The sequence below is a fragment of the Rhinatrema bivittatum genome, chromosome 1 (assembly GCF_901001135.1).
Source record: "Rhinatrema bivittatum chromosome 1, aRhiBiv1.1, whole genome shotgun sequence".
Classification (NCBI taxonomy): Eukaryota; Metazoa; Chordata; class Amphibia; order Gymnophiona; family Rhinatrematidae; genus Rhinatrema; species Rhinatrema bivittatum.
In genome coordinates this window covers 284,810,213-284,834,510 of record NC_042615.1, presented here as the reverse complement: position 1 = coordinate 284,834,510, position 24,298 = coordinate 284,810,213, and the positions used below count along the sequence as shown (strand labels likewise).

Below are 24,298 nucleotides of genomic sequence, written 5' to 3'. Positions count from 1 at the left end.
ACCCGAATCCCTTATAGACTTTCCTTGCAGCTCATACTTTAACAGCTGACCCTTTAGAAAGTAGGGATGTGAATCGTTTTTCAACGATTAAAATTATCGTCCGATAATGTTTATATCGTCTTAAATCGTTATAGAACACGATACAATAGAAATTCTAACGATTTATCGTTAAAAATCGTTAAATCGTGTTAGTGCGCACTAACTCGAGTTAGTGCGCACTAACTCCCCGTTAGTGCGCACTAACTCGATTTAGTGCGCACTAACTGAAAATGATACAAATAAACACTTTCCAGGTCACTGAAGGTCAGTTAGGAATGAATATGTGTTCCTATTGGCTGGCTGCCCTCTTATCTATTGATGTTACCAAGGTTACCACTGAGGTGATGGTTGGGGGGATGGGAAATGGAACTGGAAACTAACGAACACCAACAGAAAATGAAACAAAGTGTTCACACTTCCCAGGTCAGTAAAGGTCACTTAGGAATGAATATGTATGTATGTATTCCTATTGGCTGGCTGTGCTCTTATCTATTGATGTTACCAATATGGTTGGGGGGATGTGAAATGGAAACAGTTGGAAGCTTGACAAAAAAAGTAATGTAATGATCAGCACTCACCTGACTAGAACTTGTTTGTTTATTATTTTTGTTAGCAGGCACCTGAAATGCTAGTGCATGTTGAATTTGCCAATCACTGTGCATTTTAGAAAGGTGGTCCTGGCTGGAACTGTACACAGTTCAAATATATGTAATTGATTGTTGGTAAGTGTATTTTTTAAGTAGCCACACTGGCACCAGTATGTTTACTTTTCCTCCTACTTAACTCACTAGCTCAGCTTTGTAAGAAGGGCTTCTCTGCTTGTGTGTTGTTTTTGTTTGGTGTGAGGAGAGCAGAAACATCAGATCTTTATTCAATCTACTACAGTCATCTCTTACAGTGCCCTATCCCTATTAATACCAGGAGTGTTGTGATCTTCCTGCACACAGTGCCCTAACCCTGATACCAGTCTGAGACAGCTCCCTCCCTGCATTACTAGTGAGAGGCTGGCTTCACAGACAGGGGGGAGCTGCCTGACCCTCACTCCTGACTTCCCCCATGTCCCAGCTAGTGAATGGTGTGTGGGTGAGGGGGGGGGGGAGGATGGTGAAGTCTGAGACAGCTCCCTCCCTGCATTACTAGTGAGAGGCTGGCTTCACAGACAGGGGGGAGCTGCCTGACCCTCACTCCTGACTTCCCCCATGTCCCAGCTAGTGAATGGTATGTGGGTGAGGGGGGGGGGGGGGGAGGGGGAAGTCTGAGACAGCTCCCTCCCTGCACTACTAGTGAGAGGCTGGCTTCACAGACAGGGGGGAGCTGCCTGACCCTCACTCCTGACTTCCCCCATGTCCCAGCTAGTGAATGGTGTGTGGGGGAGGGGGGGGGGGGAGGATGGTGAAGTCTGAGACAGCTCCCTCCCTGCATTACTAGTGAGAGGCTGGCTTCACAGACAGGGGGGGAGCTGCCTGACCCTCACTCCTGACTTCCCCCATGTCCCAGCTAGTGAATGGTGTGTGGGTGAGGGGGGGGGGGGAGGATGGTGAAGTCTGAGACAGCTCCCTCCCTGCATTACTAGTGAGAGGCTGGCTTCACAGACAGGGGGGAGCTGCCTGACCCTCACTCCTGACTTCCCCCATGTCCCAGCTAGTGAATGGTGTGTGGGTGAGGGGGGGGGGGGGAGGATGGTGAAGTCTGAGACAGCTCCCTCCCTGCATTACTAGTGAGAGGCTGGCTTCACAGACAGGGGGGAGCTGCCTGACCCTCACTCCTGACTTCCCCCATGTCCCAGCTAGTGAATGGTGTGTGGGTGAGGGGGGGGGGGGTGGATGGTGAAGTCTGAGACAGCTCCCTCCCTGCATTACTAGTGAGAGGCTGGCTTCACAGACAGGGGGGAGCTGCCTGACCCTCACTCCTGACTTCCCCCATGTCCCAGCTAGTGAATGGTGTGTGGGTGAGGGGGGGGGGAGGATGGTGAAGTCTGAGACAGCTCCCTCCCTGCATTACTAGTGAGAGGCTGGCTTCACAGACAGGGGGGAGCTGCCTGACCCTCACTCCTGACTTCCCCCATGTCCCAGCTAGTGAATGGTGTGTGGGTGAGGGGGGGGGGAGGATGGTGAAGTCTGAGACAGCTCCCTCCCTGCATTACTAGTGAGAGGCTGGCTTCACAGACAGGGGGGAGCTGCCTGACCCTCACTCCTGACTTCCCCCATGTCCCAGCTAGTGAATGGTATGTGGGTGAGGGGGGGGGGGGGGAGGATGGTGAAGTCTGAGACAGCTCCCTCCCTGCATTACTAGTGAGAGGCTGGCTTCACAGACAGGGGGGAGCTGCCTGACCCTCACTCCTGACTTCCCCCATGTCCCAGCTAGTGAATGGTGTGTGGGTGAGGGGGGGGGGGAGGATGGTGAAGTCTGAGACAGCTCCCTCCCTGCATTACTAGTGAGAGGCTGGCTTCACAGACAGGGGGGAGCTGCCTGACCCTCACTCCTGACTTCCCCCATGTCCCAGCTAGTGAATGGTTTGTGGGTGAGGGGGGGGGTGGTGGATGGTGAAGTCTGAGACAGCTCCCTCCCTGCATTACTAGTGAGAGGCTGGCTTCACAGACAGGGGGGAGCTGCCTGACCCTCACTCCTGACTTCCCCCATGTCCCAGCTAGTGAATGGTGTGTGGGTGAGGGGGGGGGTGGATGGTGAAGTCTGAGACAGCTCCCTCCCTGCATTACTAGTGAGAGGCTGGCTTCACAGACAGGGGGGAGCTGCCTGACCCTCACTCCTGACTTCCCCCATGTCCCAGCTAGTGAATGGTGTGTGGGTGAGGGGGGGGGGGGGAGGATGGTGAAGTCTGAGACAGCTCCCTCCCTGCATTACTAGTGAGAGGCTGGCTTCACAGACAGGGGGGAGCTGCCTGACCCTCACTCCTGACTTCCCCCATGTCCCAGCTAGTGAATGGTGTGTGGGTGAGGGGGGGGGAGGATGGTGAAGTCTGAGACAGCTCCCTCCCTGCATTACTAGTGAGAGGCTGGCTTCACAGACAGGGGGGAGCTGCCTGACCCTCACTCCTGACTTCCCCCATGTCCCAGCTAGTGAATGGTGTGTGGGTGAGGGGGGGGGGGGTGGATGGTGAAGTCTGAGACAGCTCCCTCCCTGCATTACTAGTGAGAGGCTGGCTTCACAGACAGGGGGGAGCTGCCTGACCCTCACTCCTGACTTCCCCCATGTCCCAGCTAGTGAATGGTGTGTGGGTGAGGGGGGGGGGGGGTGGATGGTGAAGTCTGAGACAGCCCCCTCCCTGCATTACTAGTGAGAGGCTGGCTTCACAGACAGGGGGGAGCTGCCTGACCCTCACTCCTCCGGGGTATTGTGATCTTCCTGCACACAGTGCCCTATCCCTGATACCAGGGGTGTTGTGATCTTCCTGCATGCAGTGCCCTATCCCTATTAATACCAGGAGTGTTGTGATCTTCCTGCATGCAGTGCCCTATCCCTATTAATACCAGGAGTGTTGTGATCTTCCTGCATGCAGTGCCTTATCCCTGATACCGGGATGTGTGCAAGAAGATCACAACACCCCCGGTATCAGGAATAGGGCACTGTGTGCAGGAAGATCACAACACCCCCAGTATCAGGAATAGGGCACTGTGTGCAGGAAGATCACAACACCCCTGGTATTAGGGATAGGGCACTGTGTGCAGGAAGATCACAACACTCCTGGTATTAATAGGGATAGGGCACTGTGTGCAGGAAGATCACAATACCCCTGGTATCAGGGTTAGGGCACAAGTTCTAGTCACATTGACTGATCACATTACTTGTTTTGTCAAGCTACCAACTGTTTCCATTTCCCATCCCCCATATACTGTCAGTAGGAAACTTGGTAACATGAATAAATAAGAGGGCAGCCAATAGGAATACATATTCATTCCTAAACTGACCTTAACTGACCTGAAAAGTGTCAAATTGTATCATTTTCAGTTAGTGCGCACTAACTCCTAGTTAGTGCGCACTAACTCCCGTTAGTGCGCACTAACTCGAGTTAGTGCGCACTAATCGGAAAAAACGATTTTTAACGATTTTTTAACTAAAAAATCGTGCCTAAGACGATTTTCTTGCCCTGCCACACGATTTCTATCGTTAAGACGATATGGAAAACGATTCACATCCCTATTAGAAAGACATCGTGTGACCTAGAGCCTGGCAGAACTGAGCCAAAAAACTCTCCAAAATAAAATGCTGCATTTTTCCTAAATAAGATGAGAGGACACCCTTGAGTAGGGATGAGCAAACAGAGCTGTAATCCCCCTTCCATACATTCAATTGATTTGAGTCCCCCCCCCACAAGTTTGGTTACATCTCTTTTTATATATATAGATAGATATCCTGGTATTGTGTCAATCAGTCAGCTCTTGAACCAGTTGCCAAGTAATGAACCACACAGCCAGCCAGTATCAGGCACACACACACACACACACACACTCTCTCTCTCTCTTAGTTACTCAGACATATTTTCAGATTGAGGAAACTTTATTGGCACATACACACTGATACACACATTCCTACACATTTATACACGCATGAGTTCCTGCAAATTTTGTTTAAATGTAAACCGATGTGATATGTAAAATCGAACACCAGTATATAAAAATAAATAAATAAATTCCTTCAGTGTGTGGGTGTCTCTCACAAAGACACATACACTGTCTTGCTCTCAGACACAAAGACACAGCCACACACTGACAGCAAGAAAGAGAGTGTGCATCTTTGTGTCAGAGAAACACACACATACACACAGTCTCTCTCTCAGACATATATACACTCTGCTGTTGTGGTACTGCTCCTCAAGTGCCTCTCTACCCCCTGCCCTAGAATTGCCACATCACTATGTAAAGCCCGTGGCGTAGCCACGGGTGGGCCTGGGTGGGCAGGTGCCCACCCAACTTAGACCCAGGCCCACCCAACTGGCACCGGAACTGCAAGGCTGTCGAGGGATCCCATCCCCGCGACAGCGAACAAGAGAACCCACGCCTCGCGCGCCATCACGGCACACATGGGGAAGCGCTGCTGCTGCTGCGGCCGTATGGCCAACCGGTCTTCCTGTACGGGGGGGGGGGGGAAGTGGAAGCGCCACGCGCAGCTTCCGCTTCCTCCCCCCAATGCAGGAAGATCAACTGCCTCTCCTGCTGCCACCCGTTCTCCTGCTATCTTCGGACCAAACGGCCCGCCGAATTCCTGTTTGGGGGAGCGGAAGCGCCGCGCACAGCTTCCGCTTTCTCCCCCAAAGCAGGAAGATCAGCTGCCTCTCCTGCTGCCACCGGCCTCCTGCTATCTTCGGGCGTCGGGCCGTACTGCCCGCCGATCTTCCTGCTTGGGGGGGGGGAGGGAGGAAGCGGACGTTGTGCGCTGCGCTTCTGCTCCCCCCCCCTCCGACAGGAAGTTCGGCGGGCAGTACGGCCCGACGCCCGAAGATAGCAGGAGTCCGGTGGCAGCAGGAGAGGCAGCTGATCTTCCTGCTCTGGGGGAGAAAGCGGAAGCTGTGCACGTGCTTGAATGTGTATGTGTGGATGAGAATGGGAGTGTGTGTGGGTGAAAACTGGAGCCTGGGTGTGTATGTGGGTGAGAATGGAAGCTTGAATATGTGGGTGAATGGGAGCTCGAATGTGTGTATGTGTGGTTGAGAATGGGAGCCTGGGTTTGTGGGTGGGTGAGAATGGGAGCTTGAATGTGTGTATATATGGGTGAGAATGAGAGCCTGGGTTTGTGTGGGTGGGTGAGAATGGAAGCTTGAATATGTGGATAAGAATGGGTGCTTGAATGTGTGTATGTGTGGGTGAGAATAGTACCTTAAATGTGTATATGTATGGATGAGAATGGGAGCTTGAATATGTGTGGGTGAGACTGGGAGCATGGGTTTGTGGGTGAGAATGGGAGTCTGAATTTATGTGTGTGGGTGAGAATGGGTGCCTGCATGTGCGTCTGTGTGTGCATAAGAATATAAGCCTGGGGAGGGGTGAGAAAGTGAGAACTTGAATGTGAGCTTGTGGGGGGGGGGGAGAGCATATGAGAGTGAGAGCTTGAGTGTGTGAGAGGGAGTCTGTGAGAGAAAGCGTGTATGTGTGTGTGTGTGTGTGTGTGTGTGTGTGTGGAAGGGAAGAAGACAGTAATAGAAGAAAGAGACTGAAAAGGAATTAGGAAATGAACTATAAGGGAAAAAATGGGAAAAAGAGACCAGGACCAACTGATTAGAAAAATACAAAGATCAGACAACAAAGGTAAAAATATATATCTATATTTTGAGATGTTAGCAATTTAAATATAAGCAACACAACCGCTCTCTCAAAATTTATGGACAGGTAGGAGCCGTGTATAAAATCGTAATAATAAGAAGGCTAAAGTACCACAAATCACCGTGAATTATGTTTGTATCATTAAGTAAACCTCATACTTAGGCGTAGATGTGAATGCTATGCTGCATAATTTGGCATTATTTATCAGTAAAAAAACAACTAGTAGACCTGCAAGCCTACAGCCCATCCATGTTAACCTTGTGCCCACCCAAAAAATCAATTCTGGCTACGCCACTGTGTAAAGCTCTTGCTTTCTGCCAGCCCTTCCCCAGCCTGCAGCAGCCACTCCCTTTCTCATTGCAACCTTTCTCAACACCCCCACTCTTCAGGAGACCCACAGGTTCAACAGCCAGCTCCCTCCCCCTACCCCCCCCTCCAGGGGAGGGGAGGAATTAGAAGCAATCCATGCCGTTCCCTGGACTTAAAAAGAAAAAAAAGTTAAGCCCTGACTGAAACTGGGGAGACTCCAGATGGAGCCAGCAAAGCCGGGAGAGCGGGCGTTCGCCTGCTCTCCCGTGGACTTTACTGAATCGGCCCGTTAATGTTTGCTTTTCTCCCCCTCTGTGAATAAGTAAAACAAACATTTTAACTTACATTAGTGGTCAGAGAAAATCCAGGCAGAGCCCAGGAAAGGAGAGTCTGGATGGGCTTTTGAGGGAGGGTGTGGCCATCTGGTGTTGGAAGGCCAGAGGCCTGTTAAGCTCTGAAGGAGTTATATATATATTTTTTTTTTGCTGCGGCATGAGGATGAAAGGTGCCTGCTGCAGAGGAAAGCTGGGGGAGCTGGGAGGCAGGAATTCAGCTGGCGATGAGGCAGCGGTGAGGAAGTGTGCTAGCTGCTTCCCGCTGGCAAAAACAGAAGCGGGGTAGGCGCGAATGGAGGCGGGAGTCTTTCACGCCGTCATGGTGATGATGCTCAGGACAAGTGCGGCGAGTAAGCTCATGGAACCGCCACTGTTGCCATGGGGAAAATACAAAGGAAACACTAATCAGAGGGCCTCAAGGAAGGCTTCTGCTGAGAAATGTCGCATGCTGCTGTTGGTCGCCGCAACTCTGTAGGCATGTGGCCGCGGCGACCAACACCTATCACTTGATTGGGGTGACCAGCCCACCAGGGCATGCCCGAATCCGCCCCGGGAGTGAACACTGTCATTGCAGCTCCTTCCCTGGCATGGACAAGGGCTTGCAGGTCTTCAGTTCCCTGGTCTCCGGATTCGGGGGATGGCCATCACCAGGAGGGACCCAGGTTTCTCCTTCAGTCCAAATCCAAAATTAGGCAAAGTCTTACTAAAGTCTCTCTTCCAGAAAGGGAGGCAGATCCTCACAGGTAGGCAGTGCACTGTTTATAACCAAACACACCAAGTCAGGGAGGAAGGCTCTAACTCAGCAGAGCAATGTAAGATAGATCCTTGGTCCTCAAAGGTTAACTCAAACTGACCACACGTAGGGGTTGATGCAATAAGTTGTTGAGCACCCGCTTTCCTAACCCACACCCAGCCGCCTCTCCTGGGTGCATGATTTAATATTTAAATGAGGGGCCGAGCTGCCGAGGAGGCACTAGGGACAAATGTGCGCCCCTAGCACCTCCTTGGCAGCGGGCACCCAGAAGAGGTGGCTGTCAGCAGGTTAGGAAAATGGACGCTCATTAATTGAGCGTCCATTTTCCTAACCTGACCACTAGCGCTTTTTTTTTTTTTTTTAAACCTTTTGTTTCCTCTGACTTAATAATGCCACGATATTAAGTCGGAGGATGTACAGAAAAGCAGTATTTTCTGCTTTTCTGTATACATTTTTGGGCTGCTCATAATTTAACGCCTGCTGTGGGCAGGCGTTAATTTCTGAGTGTAAAAATGTGCGGGTCGCACACACATTTTGTTTTAGATCTGGGGAGAATGACTAATAGTCTCATCAAAATGCATTTGCATGTGATGAGCGCTATTAGTTTCGCGGGTTGTGGGACGAGTGTTTAGGACACACTAATCCCCTTATAGCATAAGGGGTTGTGGACGCGCGTCCAACCCCAGGTTAAACAGTGCGCTTGGCTGAGTGCACTGTTTTACTTAGGCCTCTTACTAAGCACTTCCCCTCAAGTGAACTAAGGAGATCCCATTCACAGTCAGCCTCAGGGGGAAGTGCTGTAACGGAATGGTTTCTCCCTCTCAACTGGAAAATACCTAGGGCAAGGATCTAGGCCCATCTAGTGGTGACCTGGGGGTCTCTATACACAATTACTCAAATGTGTTTGAAGCTCAAATGAGAAGCATTTCCAACTCATTTTCTGGAAAACTGGATGAATCCTGTACTGTACATGTATGTAATATCTGACTTTCTGTTTCATGATATGTTTCTATGTAACTGTACAGTATCTATGTTGTGTCCTTCTTTCTCCCCCTTTCTTATGTATACATATTTCCTAAATTTGGCCATGGCTCACTTGACATTAGATTCTTGGCATAGCATAAATATAATATAAAGGAAGCAACATTAATTAATTCAGTTTCCATCATAGGGTGCATATGGAACTGTGTTACACCGATGCTAGATGCTTGTTGAGCCTGAGCCTATAAAACGTGTATTTATTTTAAATGCATCTCATTTTCTTGCTATGTATTTTTTCCAGTTGTGGTTTACTCCTGCCTCTCCTGTGTGCTTTGGCAGCTGTTGGACCTGCAGGCTTTCGGCCCTAGTTCCAGTGTGTATGTTATGACCTGGTCTCCCGAGTATATACCATTGGAGCTGCCTTAGTGGTCACTGGTTTCCATCTGGAGATGTAATACAATGACATCTTAACCACAAGATTATAAGATTCTTCTTCCAGTGCTGCATATGCTATTATTTTCTAAGTATAAAGCCAAATAGCTCACAGTTGAGTAAATATACTGTTGATGTCCTATGAACTAAAGAACTCTCTGCAGAGCCCGTATAATGGGTATCTGTACTGCTTTCCCAAAGTGACTATATGGAATGGCATGGTGGGTATACAGGAGAACATCCATCATATGGTGTGGTATTAGGGGAGGGTACATTAAAACTGATGATGATTTCCTACTATCTGTGCACAGTGGGCATGAGAGGTATGTTATGTCATAGAACACGCAGAAACAAATATTGCAAAAACAAAACAGTTTACTAAATGTAAATATATGGATAATAAATCAGCAAAGTAATATCAACATTGAATACAGTATCACAGTAAGCTGTACATAAAGCAATACAGGTAATTAGGAGACAGACAGAAACAAACTAAGGATATTAATAAAGAATAATAAAGACCTGAACACCTCCCTTATACGCCCTCCTCGTATAAGCCAGTGTTCATAAGAAATCTGGAGAACTCTGATCCGGGGACTCTGAAGAAGAAACCTCTGGTCTGTTCAGCTCATCCAACTAAAATAAGCAAATGCTATGCTTTATATATCCTTCTCTGCAAATTAGGTGCTTCAATTTGCACTTTTACCCAGGAAGGTATTTCAGTACCAGTCCTTTGATCTCCCACTTATTATAAGCTCATTGGTAGGGGTTCTAGTCTTTAGCATTTGATCTTCCCAGGTGTTAAGAAATACCAAATGTCATGGCCTTTGATGTTCCCAGGGACACCCAATGTTCCTTGGGGCCATCCTTGCTGTTTGTCAGCACATTGGTGCCAGGAAGTCTCAGGAATAAGGGAACAAATGGTGATAGTGTCATGCCTTTGTACAATCTTTGTACTTAAATTATATACAATATATTGATTCATACTTATCAATCATTGGAGTCTGTTCTGATCCACAGCTGTCTATTCACGTTACAAAGTAATCTTCCGGAGATCTATCTAGCTTGCCTAAAATTTATCCTTACACACTATCTCAGCTAGCTTAGCTGCTCTTATAGTTCATTGGTAGAGTTTTCGGTTTCAGGGCTTGAGCACTACAAGTTAAATTCATTTTTAAGAGATCAAAGCTGTAAGGACTGCCCTGTTTGGAAATACTGAGTAAGGAATCTATAAGGAATTGCTTTGTCTTGAGGCAGTAAGTCTGAACCCAATGGGAAGCTCCCTGCTTGCAGTGGAATTTACTGTAATTGCTTACATCCTATCCAAAGATGAACCATCTATATAACTAAAGTCATTCTTTGTGGGTGCAATCTTTGGGCATTTCTCATTTTCCTAGGGAGATGGTTCAGGTGTCTTTTGAAAGAGGAAATACTGTAGTTTCCCCCCCCCCCCATTTTTTAGCAAAACTATGGCATTTACATTAGAAAAGAACATTAAAAATGTCTTTCCAGTGGCCATCACTCAGCAGTCAGTTGCATCATAAGCAAATGTCAGTGATGTCCTGCCTCAGACCGAAAGGAGAGAGGAACAAAGATCAGTCTTTGTGGGTCAGGAATACTCTCCCCCAGGCCTGGAGGAGAATGCAGGAGACATAAATCACTGTTGGCCCCAGGGAAGAATGGCCACTGTCCTGAGGTTCTCCTTCCTAGTCCAGGAGGAGAGACAGAGACAGTGTTATCTAGACCTGGAGATCTTCTCCCTTAAAGCTGGTGTTGCCACTTGTCATTCCTTAATTTCAACAGATCTCTGAACAAAGAACTGATCCACTGAGAAATGTAGTGAAAATAATCTCTCATTTAAAGAAGCTTCCCAGAGTGACTTCAGCACTTTCATAACAATATTATTTATAATTTTTATGCAATAGTTTACAATTATTTTTTTTCAGGCTCACCTTTTTCTTTTTTCTTTTTGGAAAAGATCTCTACTGGACTATCTGTTTAAATAGTTGTTCATGCATCGGTTTCTTTTAGCTAAGAAATGTAGATAAAAAAAAGACATGCATGCATATTTTAGCCAAGGCCTATCATGGTAAAGCAAATTAAAAGCAATATTTTCTATACATCATGACATTTTAAGGTCTGGCCTACGTTACGCCTTGAATGGAGTATTCATATTAAGACTGTTTTCTTCCCACCATGCTGGCCACACTCCAGGACAGAGCTGAGCAAGATAAGGAAGCGTCTGCTTACCCCTTGTTGTGTTTATTTCGTATTTACAGGCGATTAAAAAAGCGTGCAGCCAAGGGAAAAAGCAAGACCTTTGGGTCCACAGACAGGTAACTGGTGATGGGGTTAATATGAGCATGGACCATAAGATCTGCTTGTATTCAAAGTTTTTTTTTTCTTTTAAAATATAGATCAAGAAGCAAAGGGTCCTATCTTCCTTATCCATGCCCCTTTGCACAGCTGCTGACCCAGTTTTCCCTCCTTTTCTGAGAAAAGTGGCCTCAGTCCTACAGTACTCATTTCCAGTGATAAAATGGAGTTTTCTTAAGAATGCTCCTGAAGTCTTTGTGCTGAAGCTTTTGTGAAAATCTGCAGTATTGAAGAATCAGACAGCAGAAAAATCCCTCTCTGTCTCAGTCTGCTGCTCTGAGTCCTGTGGGCTGTGGCGTCATTCCAGCAAGTCCATAAGACTGAAAAGCAGCACTGCCAGCAGCATGGTGGCAGGCTTTGAGCTTTGAGGGTATATGCATACTGAGCCACCCTGTGAAATGTCAGGCTCGGACAACTGGGATATGAACCCCATCCTTAGGGCTCAAAGGTTGGGCAGGGTATTGGGCATGTTCATGCGAAATACCAGGGATAGCACATGCTTTGAAGAGGATAAGTTAATGGAAATTTCTAAAGTAACTGGACAATATGAACCCCAATAAAAGCTGAAAATAATTCAGCATAAGCAAGAGACAGGGATGAGTATGTAGAGAAATATTCACCTGGAAAAACAGACTGTCTTATTATTACAGGGAAAGGTTAGCAACATTAGAGCCCCCTAGTTCCCAATCCTGTCCTCAAGGCCCTCCCAGCCAGTCTAGTTTTCAGAATATCAACAATGAATATGCATGAGATATATTTGCATATACTGGGTCTCTTGCATATATACAAATAAATGTTGTGATATTCCTTGTGGATGCCCTTTATACTTATCTGTTTGGGTGGACTTCAAGAACTAGGTTGGGAACCACTGCCCTATATGATAAGCAAAACTGAGGGGAGCATGATGCATCTATGATATTGAATTCATGATGGCTCAGCTCCTGTATACATAAAACTGAAGCCCAGATCTGAATGTGGTCCTATAATGGGGACATAGTGAGATCACAAAACTCTTTAAGCTCCTAGGGGTGAGGTTCATTGTGCAAAGGGAGATGACGTACTGTAAAATATTGCCTGAATATGTAGTGACTGTCCTTACATGGCCAATGGTAATGCTTGGATAAACAGAATATTGTAGTCTGCCTGTTACTGGAATAATGAAGGGTTGCTTGCTTGCTTGTTCATGGGGAAGTGAAGGCTTTGTTGCTTGTCAGCAAGTTAATGATGGGTTGGTTGCCTGTATTTGTTGACGAAGGGTCGGCTGCTTGCCTGCTAACTTCTCCATTAGAAACAACACATTTCTGTTCCTAAGTCAGGAATCGTCTTAATGGTGCATTGGATAGCATTCTATGCTGTCATGCAGACAATTTACTTTAATTTCTTAACTTAAACTGTATTGTGTGGATGTTAAAAAAAAAAAAAAAAGACATCCCTCTTGATGCTGCTGTCTGGTAACCTAAGGATGGAATATAAAAGTGACAAATTCTGTCCTTTTGCTGGATGATATTGCATCGTCAGGGAAGAGAACAGATCCTGAGATTGTGCACAAAAGTCTCCACTTTAGCCTTCGTTCTTGTTTTCATCACTCCTCCAAAATAACCAGTAAGAGCTCAATAACTGCCTTCCTAGTTAGGTCTTGCAGAGATGGTGAGCTGTAGGACATTAGCTGGACAGAGGTCCGTTCCCTTGGGCTTAATGAAGATTGTAGGCAGGCAGAAGGAAAAGGTAAGCCTTGCTTAAACGTAAAGCACAAAAAGTGAAGACGTTGCTCTCAAATTGAAGTCTTCCAAGTGGGCGGACAGAGAGTTAACCAGAAATCTGACAAGAGGTGGGGGGCAACTTAGAGACTTAACCAATTTATTGAGGCGGAAGTGGTTAGTCACTCTGGTGCCGCCCTGCCTTTTGTCATTTTTGCTATTCCAGACTAACACAGCTATCCTTCTGAAGACCTGAACCAGGAATTTGTCTCCCCTGCTCATCCCCAGAGCACTTCCGTTCTATCAGAGCTTCTACAGAGAATCACCAGATAAGGGAACAAAGAGAGAGAAGCCCCGATTTATAACAGATTTTCCCCAGAAACACAAAATGGGAGAAACTGCTTTTATAGATCAAGTCCCCAGTCTCTTGTCTCTTGTATGCAGTTAATCAGCTGGTATTGCTCTAAGGGTGGGAGTGGGGGGTCACTCTTTACTGGAAAAATGTTGTTTCTCATGGAAGAGGTTTTTTTTTTTTTTTGAAGCGGTCATGGAGGACATGCAAGAAACATTTTCAGTAGGAAATGTTACCCAACGGAGTTTGACTTGCCTGCTCTAAAAGCCAGCTCCCCCATTCCTCATACCGCTGAACTTCTGCCTGAGCCCGAAGCCTGAGTTTGTGGAAATGTTTGCCGATGTGGTTACTTCTGAGGTTTATTCATGCGAATAGGGTGGGGAACATGTATCTCATTCCACGGCTATTTGCGGGTCATACCGTCATGCCCATGTAGAGTTAACTAAACTTCTTGCATATGTGGAAACAATCCAGATGAGATGAAAGGGTCTGCTTATGTAACAGAATGTGCTTGTGCTGCATGCAGATAAGACACATTTGTGCTCTATGTTGGAATTCACACCTTGAAAAATTATAGATTTGTGGTGCCCTCCCCTCGGGTAATGCAGGTGTACCGCTGCCAAGGGAGGGGGTATGCTGCAACCAAAGAAAGCAGCTCACCTGCACCTGGGGAGAAAGGCAGGCAGAGTGGGGGTTGCGGGTTACCTTATAGCCACCGGGATAATTCAGCCCTGTGCCCGCCTGTTCTACCTCTCTCACTTCCTTACCGGGAGCCCCTTCTTCCCAACTTGCTCCTTGTATCCAGGCACCATAGACAATCACCACACACCGGGAGAGCTTTCTATTTTGCTTTTTTTTTTTTTTTTACTGGTAACATAGAACTGAATTCGGGTATAAACAAAAGAGGAGGGTGTAATAGAGCAGATTATGAACAAAAATAGAAAAAAAAATCACTGAAGTACAATGTTTAAATGTCACTGAAAAAACAGTATTGTAAGCCAGTTAGTTCACGCCACTGACTAAAGTGGCGAACGGTTGATAAACCTCAGCTGATGCTTAGCTACTGGATACCCAGGAAATTAATGTTTTTTTTATTGTTCCAGTCACTGTCCTTGTGCACAAAAAAAAAATAAATACAAAAACGGATGGGGCCCTGATTGTCCTATGAGAATGCAGAAAGCAGAAAACCCAAGGACCACTACAGGTTAACAGAATTTCCTTGAAACAAAAATTACCTTCACTTCCCCTCCCCCCCTTTTTTTTTTTTTTTAATTTGTCCTAAGATTTGTCCCTTTCAGGACAAAGACTGGAATTGACTGTTTCTCCTTGCAGAACCCTGCTTGAGGACCTAGCCTCTAACACACCACACCACACTTTCAGCTGTGCTGTTAGGCTGTAGCACCAACAGGTCTGAATAGCTTCTCAAGATAAAGTCCCCTCTAGCTTTCTTTTTTTTTTTTCACTTATCTCTCAATACACAAAGGGGGAAGTCCTGTGCTGCAGCTACAGCTTCCAGATCTGGAATCCTGGGTCTGTTTATAGGCTATAACTCCAACTCCCTCCATTTCCAGATCAGGAGAAGAGCTTGTTTCCCTTCCTCTGCTGCACAACTCTGAGCTACTCCTCCCAAAAATCCCAGGCATTCAGAAATAAAATGGACCTTTTTTTCCTTTATTTTCACTCCCAATAGGCGCAACAGTTCTCTGTTTCCTTCTTGGTTGCTGGCCAGCTCTCATAGGTTCACCAAGGTCATGTGGTCTCCTCATTCTGTAAGCTGTCAGGTTAACTATGTAGCTGCTGGTTATTCTCACTGACTGTTGATGCCCTCTGTTCTCCATCGTGGATGCTCAACATGTATGTCATGAGCAATAACTCTTATCATTCATACTGAAAAATAAATAGATAGTAGCTGCATAATCTAATCCAGTACAATTTTGTTTTATATTTTAAATACAAACTAGACTTAAGCTTTTGGGAGCAAGAACCTTATAACTACAATGAGGCCACTAGACTGTTACAGATTTCTACTGGGCAAGCCTGAGGCAACTGTAGGCAGTCCTCAGATGGCAGTTTTATAAAACTCTGGAATTTCCTGGGGGTTTGAGCTGTTGTTGTTGATGGGAATCTACAATGTCTCAGAGATGTGCACTGTCTGTAAGGTACAGTACATTGCATCTCATACAATGTCGTGTATGCTGACATTCCTTCTCTCTCTCCCAATATGTGTACCTATGCATATATTGAGGACAATGTTCAGAGTAATTTATCTGGGTAAATAGGTATTTGACTAGTTAGACTCTGTTAGAAAACTGTCTTAACACCCGCCCCCCCCCCAAGCAGCTAAAAGTACTTAGGGTGTGACTGCATCAGTGGTGTAAACAGCAGGCATACATTTGTATTTTCAACCATGTATGTAGGCTTTAGCCTCGATTGACCACCCGCAGAAACTGCAGATGCACAAATATGTGGGTACTTAGTTCACACTCACCTTGAATGCATTTTGAAAGGAAAATTTATCTGGGTACCTTGCAACACTGAGAACTACTCAGATTTGTCCCCATTACGGTGTGGGTGTGTATATAGTGAGAGAGAGAGACAGATGACCAAGCATTAACCCAGAAGTAGAAATTAGGTGCAGGAGTTAGCATCCCTTTTGAAAAAATATTTACAAGGACTTACCAGAGTGTCCAAGAGGCATACCAAATGAGCAGAGGAGAAATTAAAGCCTATCTCTAACATACATCTAATTAGACTAGGACTGTCAACTCAGGAACCTCTTCCTACAAGAAGTCCTTAAATGCAGAGTTCAGCTCTGCTCTGCTCCTAAAGAAAACCCAAAAGAGAAAGGGAAGGAGGAGGAGGAGGTGGCAGCAGCACTTATTCGCCATGCAGCAATCTAGCAGCATAAGGTATGTACCTATGTCTAGGCAAGACTTCCTCCTGAGTGCAAAAGCCAAAATGTAGAAAGGTTTCCCCGACCCTATCACAAGTGAACTGTGAGAGGAAAGCTTTCATCTAATGCAGCAGTTCTCAGCCACAATCTTTAGGACTCACCAGCCACTCTGGTTTTCAAGATAATCACAACAAATATTCAAGAGATAGATTTGCATGCACTGTTTTCATTGTATGCAAATTTATCTCATACTTATTCCATGTAGATATCCTGAAAACCCTACTGAAAGGTGGGTCCCAAAGACAGGCGGGGGGGGGTTAGAACCCACTGATCTAATAGAAAGTCACTGTTTGTTCTGTGTTTTCAGTGGCAATTCACTCCCAGCCTTGGCAGCACAGTTTGAGTTTTTATGATATCCCTAATGAATATGCATGTGATAGATTTGCATACAGTGGAGGCAGCTTGCATGCAAATCTTTCTCATGCATATTTATTAGGGATATCCTGAAAAACCCAACCTGTTTGTAGCCTCCAAGAGTGGTTTACATCGTATATGAAGGATATATTAAACCAAAAATAAGAGCTATAAATTTGCCTTTTTTTTTCCTAGCAGTAACAGTAAAGAAAATTAATAAAGATGAGATTGTAAAATGCTTCCCTTCTTCACTTCCACGGGGTTCTATAACTTTAGAACTCATTGAGTAGCCATACTTTACAGTTTGACTTCTAAGTCAAATAAAGATTAATGGCCTCCAACCAAGAACAGAGATACCCAATTCCAAAGGTGCTGATTGTGCAGATTGCAAATATGGAAGAACTTAATGTACTCTTAGCTGCAAAGACAGATGCAAAAATTACAAAATGCCATTCTTTCCTTATCTAAAACTAAGTAGATGCTCAGAAGGTACCATCCTGGTTATAGGGTTCTTAGGGGTCAGTGGTCAGTCAGATGGTTGAGTGGACCTGGGGGTCAAACTCCACTGTGCAAAGGTTGAGTAGACCCCTCAGTGGAAGGCATACTGTTTTCTGTCTTGTAAACTTTCAAAACCCCTCGAAAATCTGTGACCTCTACAGCAACTTCCTTACAGTGCAGAGGCCATGCAGTGTACAGAATTCACACTTAGAACTACTGTGGACCCTCCATTTAAGCCTGATTTATTTACAGGTCAGATAGGAAAAAGGTTTGAAAATGCACCTCATGAATATTCAGTGTGAATGACTTAAAAATATGACTAGTTTGAAGCACTTGAAAACCAGTTGCCTACTCCTGGAATGTAACATCAGACCTTTAAAAATTTCTCAATACAACACTAGAGGCATCCTAAATGAGATGGCAGGAGTCTTATCAATAACAGGCTAAGGTTTATAATAACCACCTTCAAATGCAAATTTAGAATAAAACCACCCCACATATATAACTACAGTAAAACAGTCCATTGAATAAATCTTCTGGATCACCAGATCACATCATGACCAGTGCTTCATAAACAAGATTAACTTCTTAAGCATTGTGGAAGCCAATTAATAAATACTGATTCTGTTTATACAAAAGTATATGATATACACTCTTCTGATGAGAGAACTAGAAAATAAAGACAGATGTTCCTCACATTGAAACATGGTAAGTATGAGATTGCTATTACATGAATAAAGGGTTTCTGGAAATATCATCAATAATGTGTAGAGTATAAAAGATCTTTAAAAACCTGCACAACCAACCAGAATTATAGTAGACGGTTATTTTCCACTCCAATCATCAATTTTGATATCAACAGATAGCAAATGAATCTCCCTCCTTCCTAGTAAGATAGTCTCATGTGGAAAGTGATGAAAGCATCTGACTTACACCTACGATATGACCTAATTCATCATATAAAAATGAATACATTTTATGTACATTTGGCCTTTCGTGGTCCAAAATTAAATTTAAAAAACAGAAAAAATAACAGAGAATTATCTTATAAAGCTTTTTAAAACAGTGTGGAATTTTAAATAATCTAAGATCTCGACTTTACCTGGTTATTTTTGTTGAACAATGTGAGATTTTCTAGAGATGTTGCTGTCAGTACTCCACTCTGACAGTTTAGGAGAGGCAGAGAAAACAGACAAGTAACTCAACATCAAAAATCATAAACAATTGACCAAGCACACAATGGCTGCATTTCCCAACTGGCTTTTTGTATGCAGTGTCTCATCATGGAATAATGAGGCAGGAAATAATGTCACAGCTAGTGACAGATTTCCTGTCATGTGACATGCACTGAGGCATGGTGGAATGGACAGCATGGCATCAGCAAGATGGCATGGCGGGCAGGAAGGTCTCTCAAGTTCTATGCTCCAAGTCCATACTTGGTCTTCCTAACTTGAAGTACAGGAGGGTAGATGCCAGGCTGTTGGAATGCAGACCTTGAGACGTCTAGACTTGCCTCATTCCCCTACATTTTGCTGCTGATGGCATTTTGTGAGTATCTCTCGTGTCCTGTCTGATGAAAATGAATACCAGCAGATGATGGATGGGAGCATTTAGTTCATATTTGAGGATGTCTAAACTCCATGATCATTTCTCTCTATTTCACAGGCGTTCATTCAAATCCAATCCCAAAATTAAGCACAAAAAGGACTTGAGGCCCACAAAGAGGTAAACAGGGTACATTAAGGCGAAACTCAATGCTTTTATAGAAGTACTTGTGCAAATATCAGACATACAGGGACTCAAGCACCAACTAACAATGCCAAAGCTGCTTTTAGCAGCTTCCTAGATAAAAAAAAAAAGAAAGGATAAGAAGAGAACAGGAATATGTAGATTTCTTCAAAAAAGATTCATCGAACAATTCAACAAGTCTGGAAATTTAGCAAAATTTGTCAAATTGGTTTAAAAAAGCTCCTTTTAAAAATTCAAAGTGGATTTGAAAAATTTGCTGCAGATTTAAAAAACAAAAACAAAAACCATGCTGCAACTTTTTTAAATCTTCAAATATTTTAAATTTCTTTAGGATTTTTCCCAAATCCACTGGTAAAAATATGATTTCCAAAATGGATCTGGGGAAAATCCAAAAATTCCATTGAACTTGAAAACCAGCTGAAGGTCAAATATGATTCTGAGTTCTTCACACCTATCTGTTCGGAGCGAGGCCGCACATAACAACTCTCTGATGAGACCTGGATGAGAATGAATACAGAAAGAAGAAATGCTTTGATGGGTCTATGAGAACTGGAAGGAAGAGAAGGAAGAAAGAGATTAACAGCTTTCTACCAAGCGATAATAAAAAAGTAATACTTGATAATTCATTAAAAGCACTTATGTGCCTGAGCTTTTTTTTTCAAATTTTGAACAATATGGGCTACATTTTCACTGGGGTTTTAAACTGAAAAGCTGTATGTGTACTCTTTTAAGCCAGCACAGAGCAAGAAAATTCTCAAACACAAGGTACTTGTTGAAGCCAAATTTGAAAAGTGGGCTGTTATGCAGATAATCGTATGTATGGACATTTAGGAGAAACAAAACCGAGTCATAAACATGCCGATGCAATGTCATGCGCTGGGCACAGTTCAACACACGATTGGAATGGCATTTTGGATGCTCGTCCATATCCCCCGATGTAAAACGACCAGCATTAATTCTTGAGGAGCCCAAAAAAATTACGGAAAAGAGAAAATACTGCTTTTCTGTTCCTTTTTTCATTTCCTCTGAACTTAATAGGAGAATTAAAAAAAAAAAGTATGCCGACAGTCAGGTTAGGAAAAGGGACGCTCATAAAATTGAGCATTCATTTTCCTAATCGGCTGACAGCTACCTCTCCTGGGCTCCCTCTGCCGAGGAGATGCTAGGGGAGCGTAATTTCCCCTAGTGCCTCCATTTTACCCCGGCACCTGATTTAAATATTAAATCAGGCTCCTGGGAGAGGCAGACAGCGCACGTTAAGGGAGCAGGTGCTCAATCATGAGCGCCTGTTTAACGTTCACCTATATTGCATGGGCCTGAAAGTTAGGATCATTAGGAAGCCATCTGTGTGTGCGTAGCTTTTGAAAATGTAAGGTCTGCATATAATTCTAACATATGCCCCTTAGCATTCCTATCCTCCCTGGAACTCTGTTTTTTATGCAGCTAAGTCCATGCGTACTACAAAGGTGCACATAAATTTTGACGAGGCTGAAAATCCACTGACGAGCATATGTCTGACTTATGCCCATTAACTTCACGCATATCCAGCATAGCTCTCTGCTTCAACGGCAGGGGAGAAGAAAAACAACCAATAAGGGCTGAATAACATAGTCTGGGTAAACAAATAAGTATGGGTGAGGCTTGCTTATTGCGGCAGTTACTACCCCTAACTAATCAAGCTTGATATTTCACTTGGATGCAGCTCCATCACTGCTCTCTACATTAATGGTGGGGGTGAAAGGGAAATAGAACCAAAGGTTACTAAGAGCCAAGAGAAACAGATAAGTATGAGAAAAAAGAAGTGTGAAGCTTGCTGGGCAGACTGGATGGGCCGATTGGTCTTCTTCTGCTGTCATTTCTATGTTTCTATGTTCCCTAGATCCTCTGAAAAAGTGATGAAGTCTTTGAAAATTGAGCCCTGTATGTATCCTGTTTATAGACACAGGGAGATGTGTCATCCCACACTCTGACTGTTGGATGAGACATGGCCAAGGGTTCACGTTTTGAAAGACAACAGACTCTATGGGGTCAATTTTCAAAGGTTTTAGGCTCCTAACTCTTGGAGTTAGGCTCCTAAATTGGCCCTTTTGAAGATTTACTAGGGCTGAGTGCCTACATGTAAGCTTCTAATTTCATTAGGTCCTTAAATTTAGGATCCTAAAAAGTTGGTGGTTACAGGGGCGGAGTTAGGATGGGGAAACAAGGTTATGAGCTTAGCACAGATTTTCAAAATTAGACATCTAATTTAGGGACCTAAATCTAGGCAAATGAATAACAATTTATGTGAATTTAAAGCTGAAAATTTAAGCACCTAAGTTTGGATGAAAATAGGTACATAATTTAGGAGCACAGTTTTTTATATAAACATAGAAATTACGCCAGAAAAGGTCCAAATGGTCCATCCAGTCTGCCCAGCAAGCTTATGGTAGCATCTGCCGCACCATTCAGGTCATCCCATACTTATCAGTTTCCCAGACTGTCAAAGACAGGGCCCTTGTTGGTGGCTGTCTGAGTCCAGTTCCCCGTTACCTCTTGCCGTTGAAGCAGAAAGCAATGTTGGAGTTGCATCAAAAGTATCAGGCTTATTAAGAACATAATAAATTGCCACACTGGATCAGACCAAGGGTCCATCAAGCCCAGTGTCCTGTTTCCAACAGAGGCCAATCCAGGCTACAAGTACCTGGCAAGTACCAAACACTAAGTTGATCCCATGCTACCGCTGTCAGCAATAGCAGTGGCTATTCCTCAAGTTAACCCAATCAATAGCAGTCAATGGACATCTCCTCCAAGAACCTATCCAAACCTTTTTTAAAACCCAGCTACACTAACTGCACTAACTACGTCCTCTGGCATCAAATTCCAGAGCTTAATTGTGCATTGAGTGAAAAATAATTTTCTCCGATTAGTTTTAAATGTGCTACTTTCTAACTTCATGGAGGTCCCCCTAGTCCTTCTACTATCTGAAAGAGTAAATAACCGATTCACATCTACCTGATCTAGACTTCTCATGATTTTAAAGCCCTCTATCATATCCCCCCTCAGTCATCTCTTCTCCAAGCTGAACAGCCCTAACCTCTTCAGCCTTTCCTCATAGGGGAGCTGTTCCATTCTCTTTATCATTTTGGTCACCCATCTCTGTACCTTCTCCAGTGCAACTATATCTTTTTTGAGATGAGGTGATCAGAATTGTTTCACCATGGAGCAATACAGAGGCATGATGACATTTCTATTTTATTCACCATTCCCTTCCTAATAATTCATAACATTCTATTTGCTTTTTTGACTGCCGCAGCAACCTGAGCCGATGTTTTAAATGTATTATCCACTATGATGCCTAGACCTTTTTCCTGGGTGGTAATTCCTTAACATCATGTAACTACAGCATGGGTTATTTTTCCCTATATGTAATACCTTGCAGTTGTCCACATTAAATTTAATCTGCCATTTGGATGCTTATTTGGATGCCCAGTTAAGGATAGTAACAGCTGCTTCAGTAAGTTATCCCCCATGCTTATTTGTTTTCCCAGACCGTAATATTCAATGTCCTTATTGGTTGCTGTCTGAATCTAATTCCCCTTTTCCTCTTTTCCCCCTACCATTGAAACAGAGCAATAATGGAGTTGTATCAACAGTATGAAGGCTTATTGGTTAAGGGTAGTAACTGCCACACCAGCAAGTTAACCCAGGCACTCTTTTCTTCATTTCCATCCTCTGGCCCTTAGGGATCCACAATGTTTATCCCATGCCCCTTTGAAATCTTTCACTGTTTTTGTCTTCACCTCCTCTGAAAGGGCATTCCAGGCATCCACCACCCTTTCCATGAAGAAATATTTCCTGACTGTTCTGAGTCGTCCTCCATGGAGTTTCATGACATGACCTCTAGTTCTACTGATTTATTTCCTACAGAAAAGGTTTGTCAATTGTGCATCATTAAAACCTTTCAGATATCTGAAGGTCTATATCATATCTCCCCTGCACTTCCTCTCCTCAGGGTATACATATGTAGGTCCTTCAATCTCTCCTCATAAATCATTTGATGGAGACCCCCCACCATTTTGATTGCCCTTCTCTGGACCACCTCCATCCTGGTCTCTGTCTCTTTTGAGATATGGTCTCCAGAACTGAACACAGTACTCCAGGAATTTGTGAAATCAAAACTCAGGTGTGATTTTTCCGTATCCGGTTTGCGATAGTGAACCATACCGTCTGATGATTACTACTGCTCAGGTGAACCCCTACCTGAACATCAGAGACATTATCCCCATTAGTGAGCACTAGATCGAGGATCACAACCTCCCTCATGGATTCCATTACCATTTGTTTGAGCAGAGCACCTTGAAGGGTATCCACTCTCTCTCTACTTTTTATAGATTCCACAGAAGGGATGCTCCAATCCACATCTGGAAGATTAAAAATCTCCAGTGAGCAACACTTCTCCCCTCTTTCCCAACTTTTGGATGTCCTTGATCAGGTCTCTGTCCAGTTCATCCATTTAGATTGGAGGCCTGAGATCACACCAGTAAAAATGGAAGCACCATCTTCTCTTTTTAGAATGATCCATAAAGTTTCTTCTTTACCCCACATCCCTTACAATTCAGTTGCATGGATATTGTTTTTGAATATCAGTTCCATAGATATTTATTGAAGTTAGTTATTTCCAACCTCTCTTCTAATTGTCTGTCTAGTTTTAGGCACTAGAAAGTTAACAAAAACAGATTTAATGATGCCCTAGGCATGGTGCTACAATCTGCTTCGAATACCTGCGCAAATTGGGAAGAGACTTAATCTTTGAGAATGGATAAATCAGGCCTCTCTGGTTCTAATTAGCAAAATTGAGCCTAGTCTGGTTCTAGTCTGTGTTTAGCTCGAAACCTTGAGACCCAACACCTTTCAAAGTCTGCAAATGATTGCATGAACCTCTGTGAAGGTCTAATTTTGATCTTCCACCTGAAAAATATCACAAAATCAAGTGACACTTTATTCTAGTAAGGTCTGGCAAGCTAGTCCCAACCACACATTTCCATTCCTTTAAATACGTTTGTAAATTATAGCTGAATTATTAACATTGGCAGCCGAGATGTTCCTCCCCACTCCCCCGACCCACGACTGCACCCCCCCCTGACAAGCCCAACAAACAATAACAAGTAAAGTCTCAAATAATGACATACACAATTAATTGTGGGTGTAAAATGGC

At 44.3% G+C, this 24,298-nt stretch overlaps 1 protein-coding gene across 3 annotated transcripts in view; it reads left to right on the top strand.

Moving 5' to 3' along the window:
* Positions 1–24,298, top strand: part of LOXL3 (lysyl oxidase like 3) — a 180,102-nt gene that overhangs the window by 87,875 nt on the left and 67,929 nt on the right. For 2 of the 3 annotated variants that reach the window (XM_029595915.1, XM_029595906.1), the window contains exons 5-6: positions 11,405–11,461; positions 19,021–19,080. The exons of the other annotated variant lie outside the window; for it this stretch is intronic. In XM_029595915.1, the coding sequence (XP_029451775.1) occupies positions 11,405–11,461; positions 19,021–19,080 (117 nt within the window). The remainder of the gene's footprint in view (positions 1–11,404; positions 11,462–19,020; positions 19,081–24,298) is intronic. 3 annotated transcript variants of the gene reach the window in all.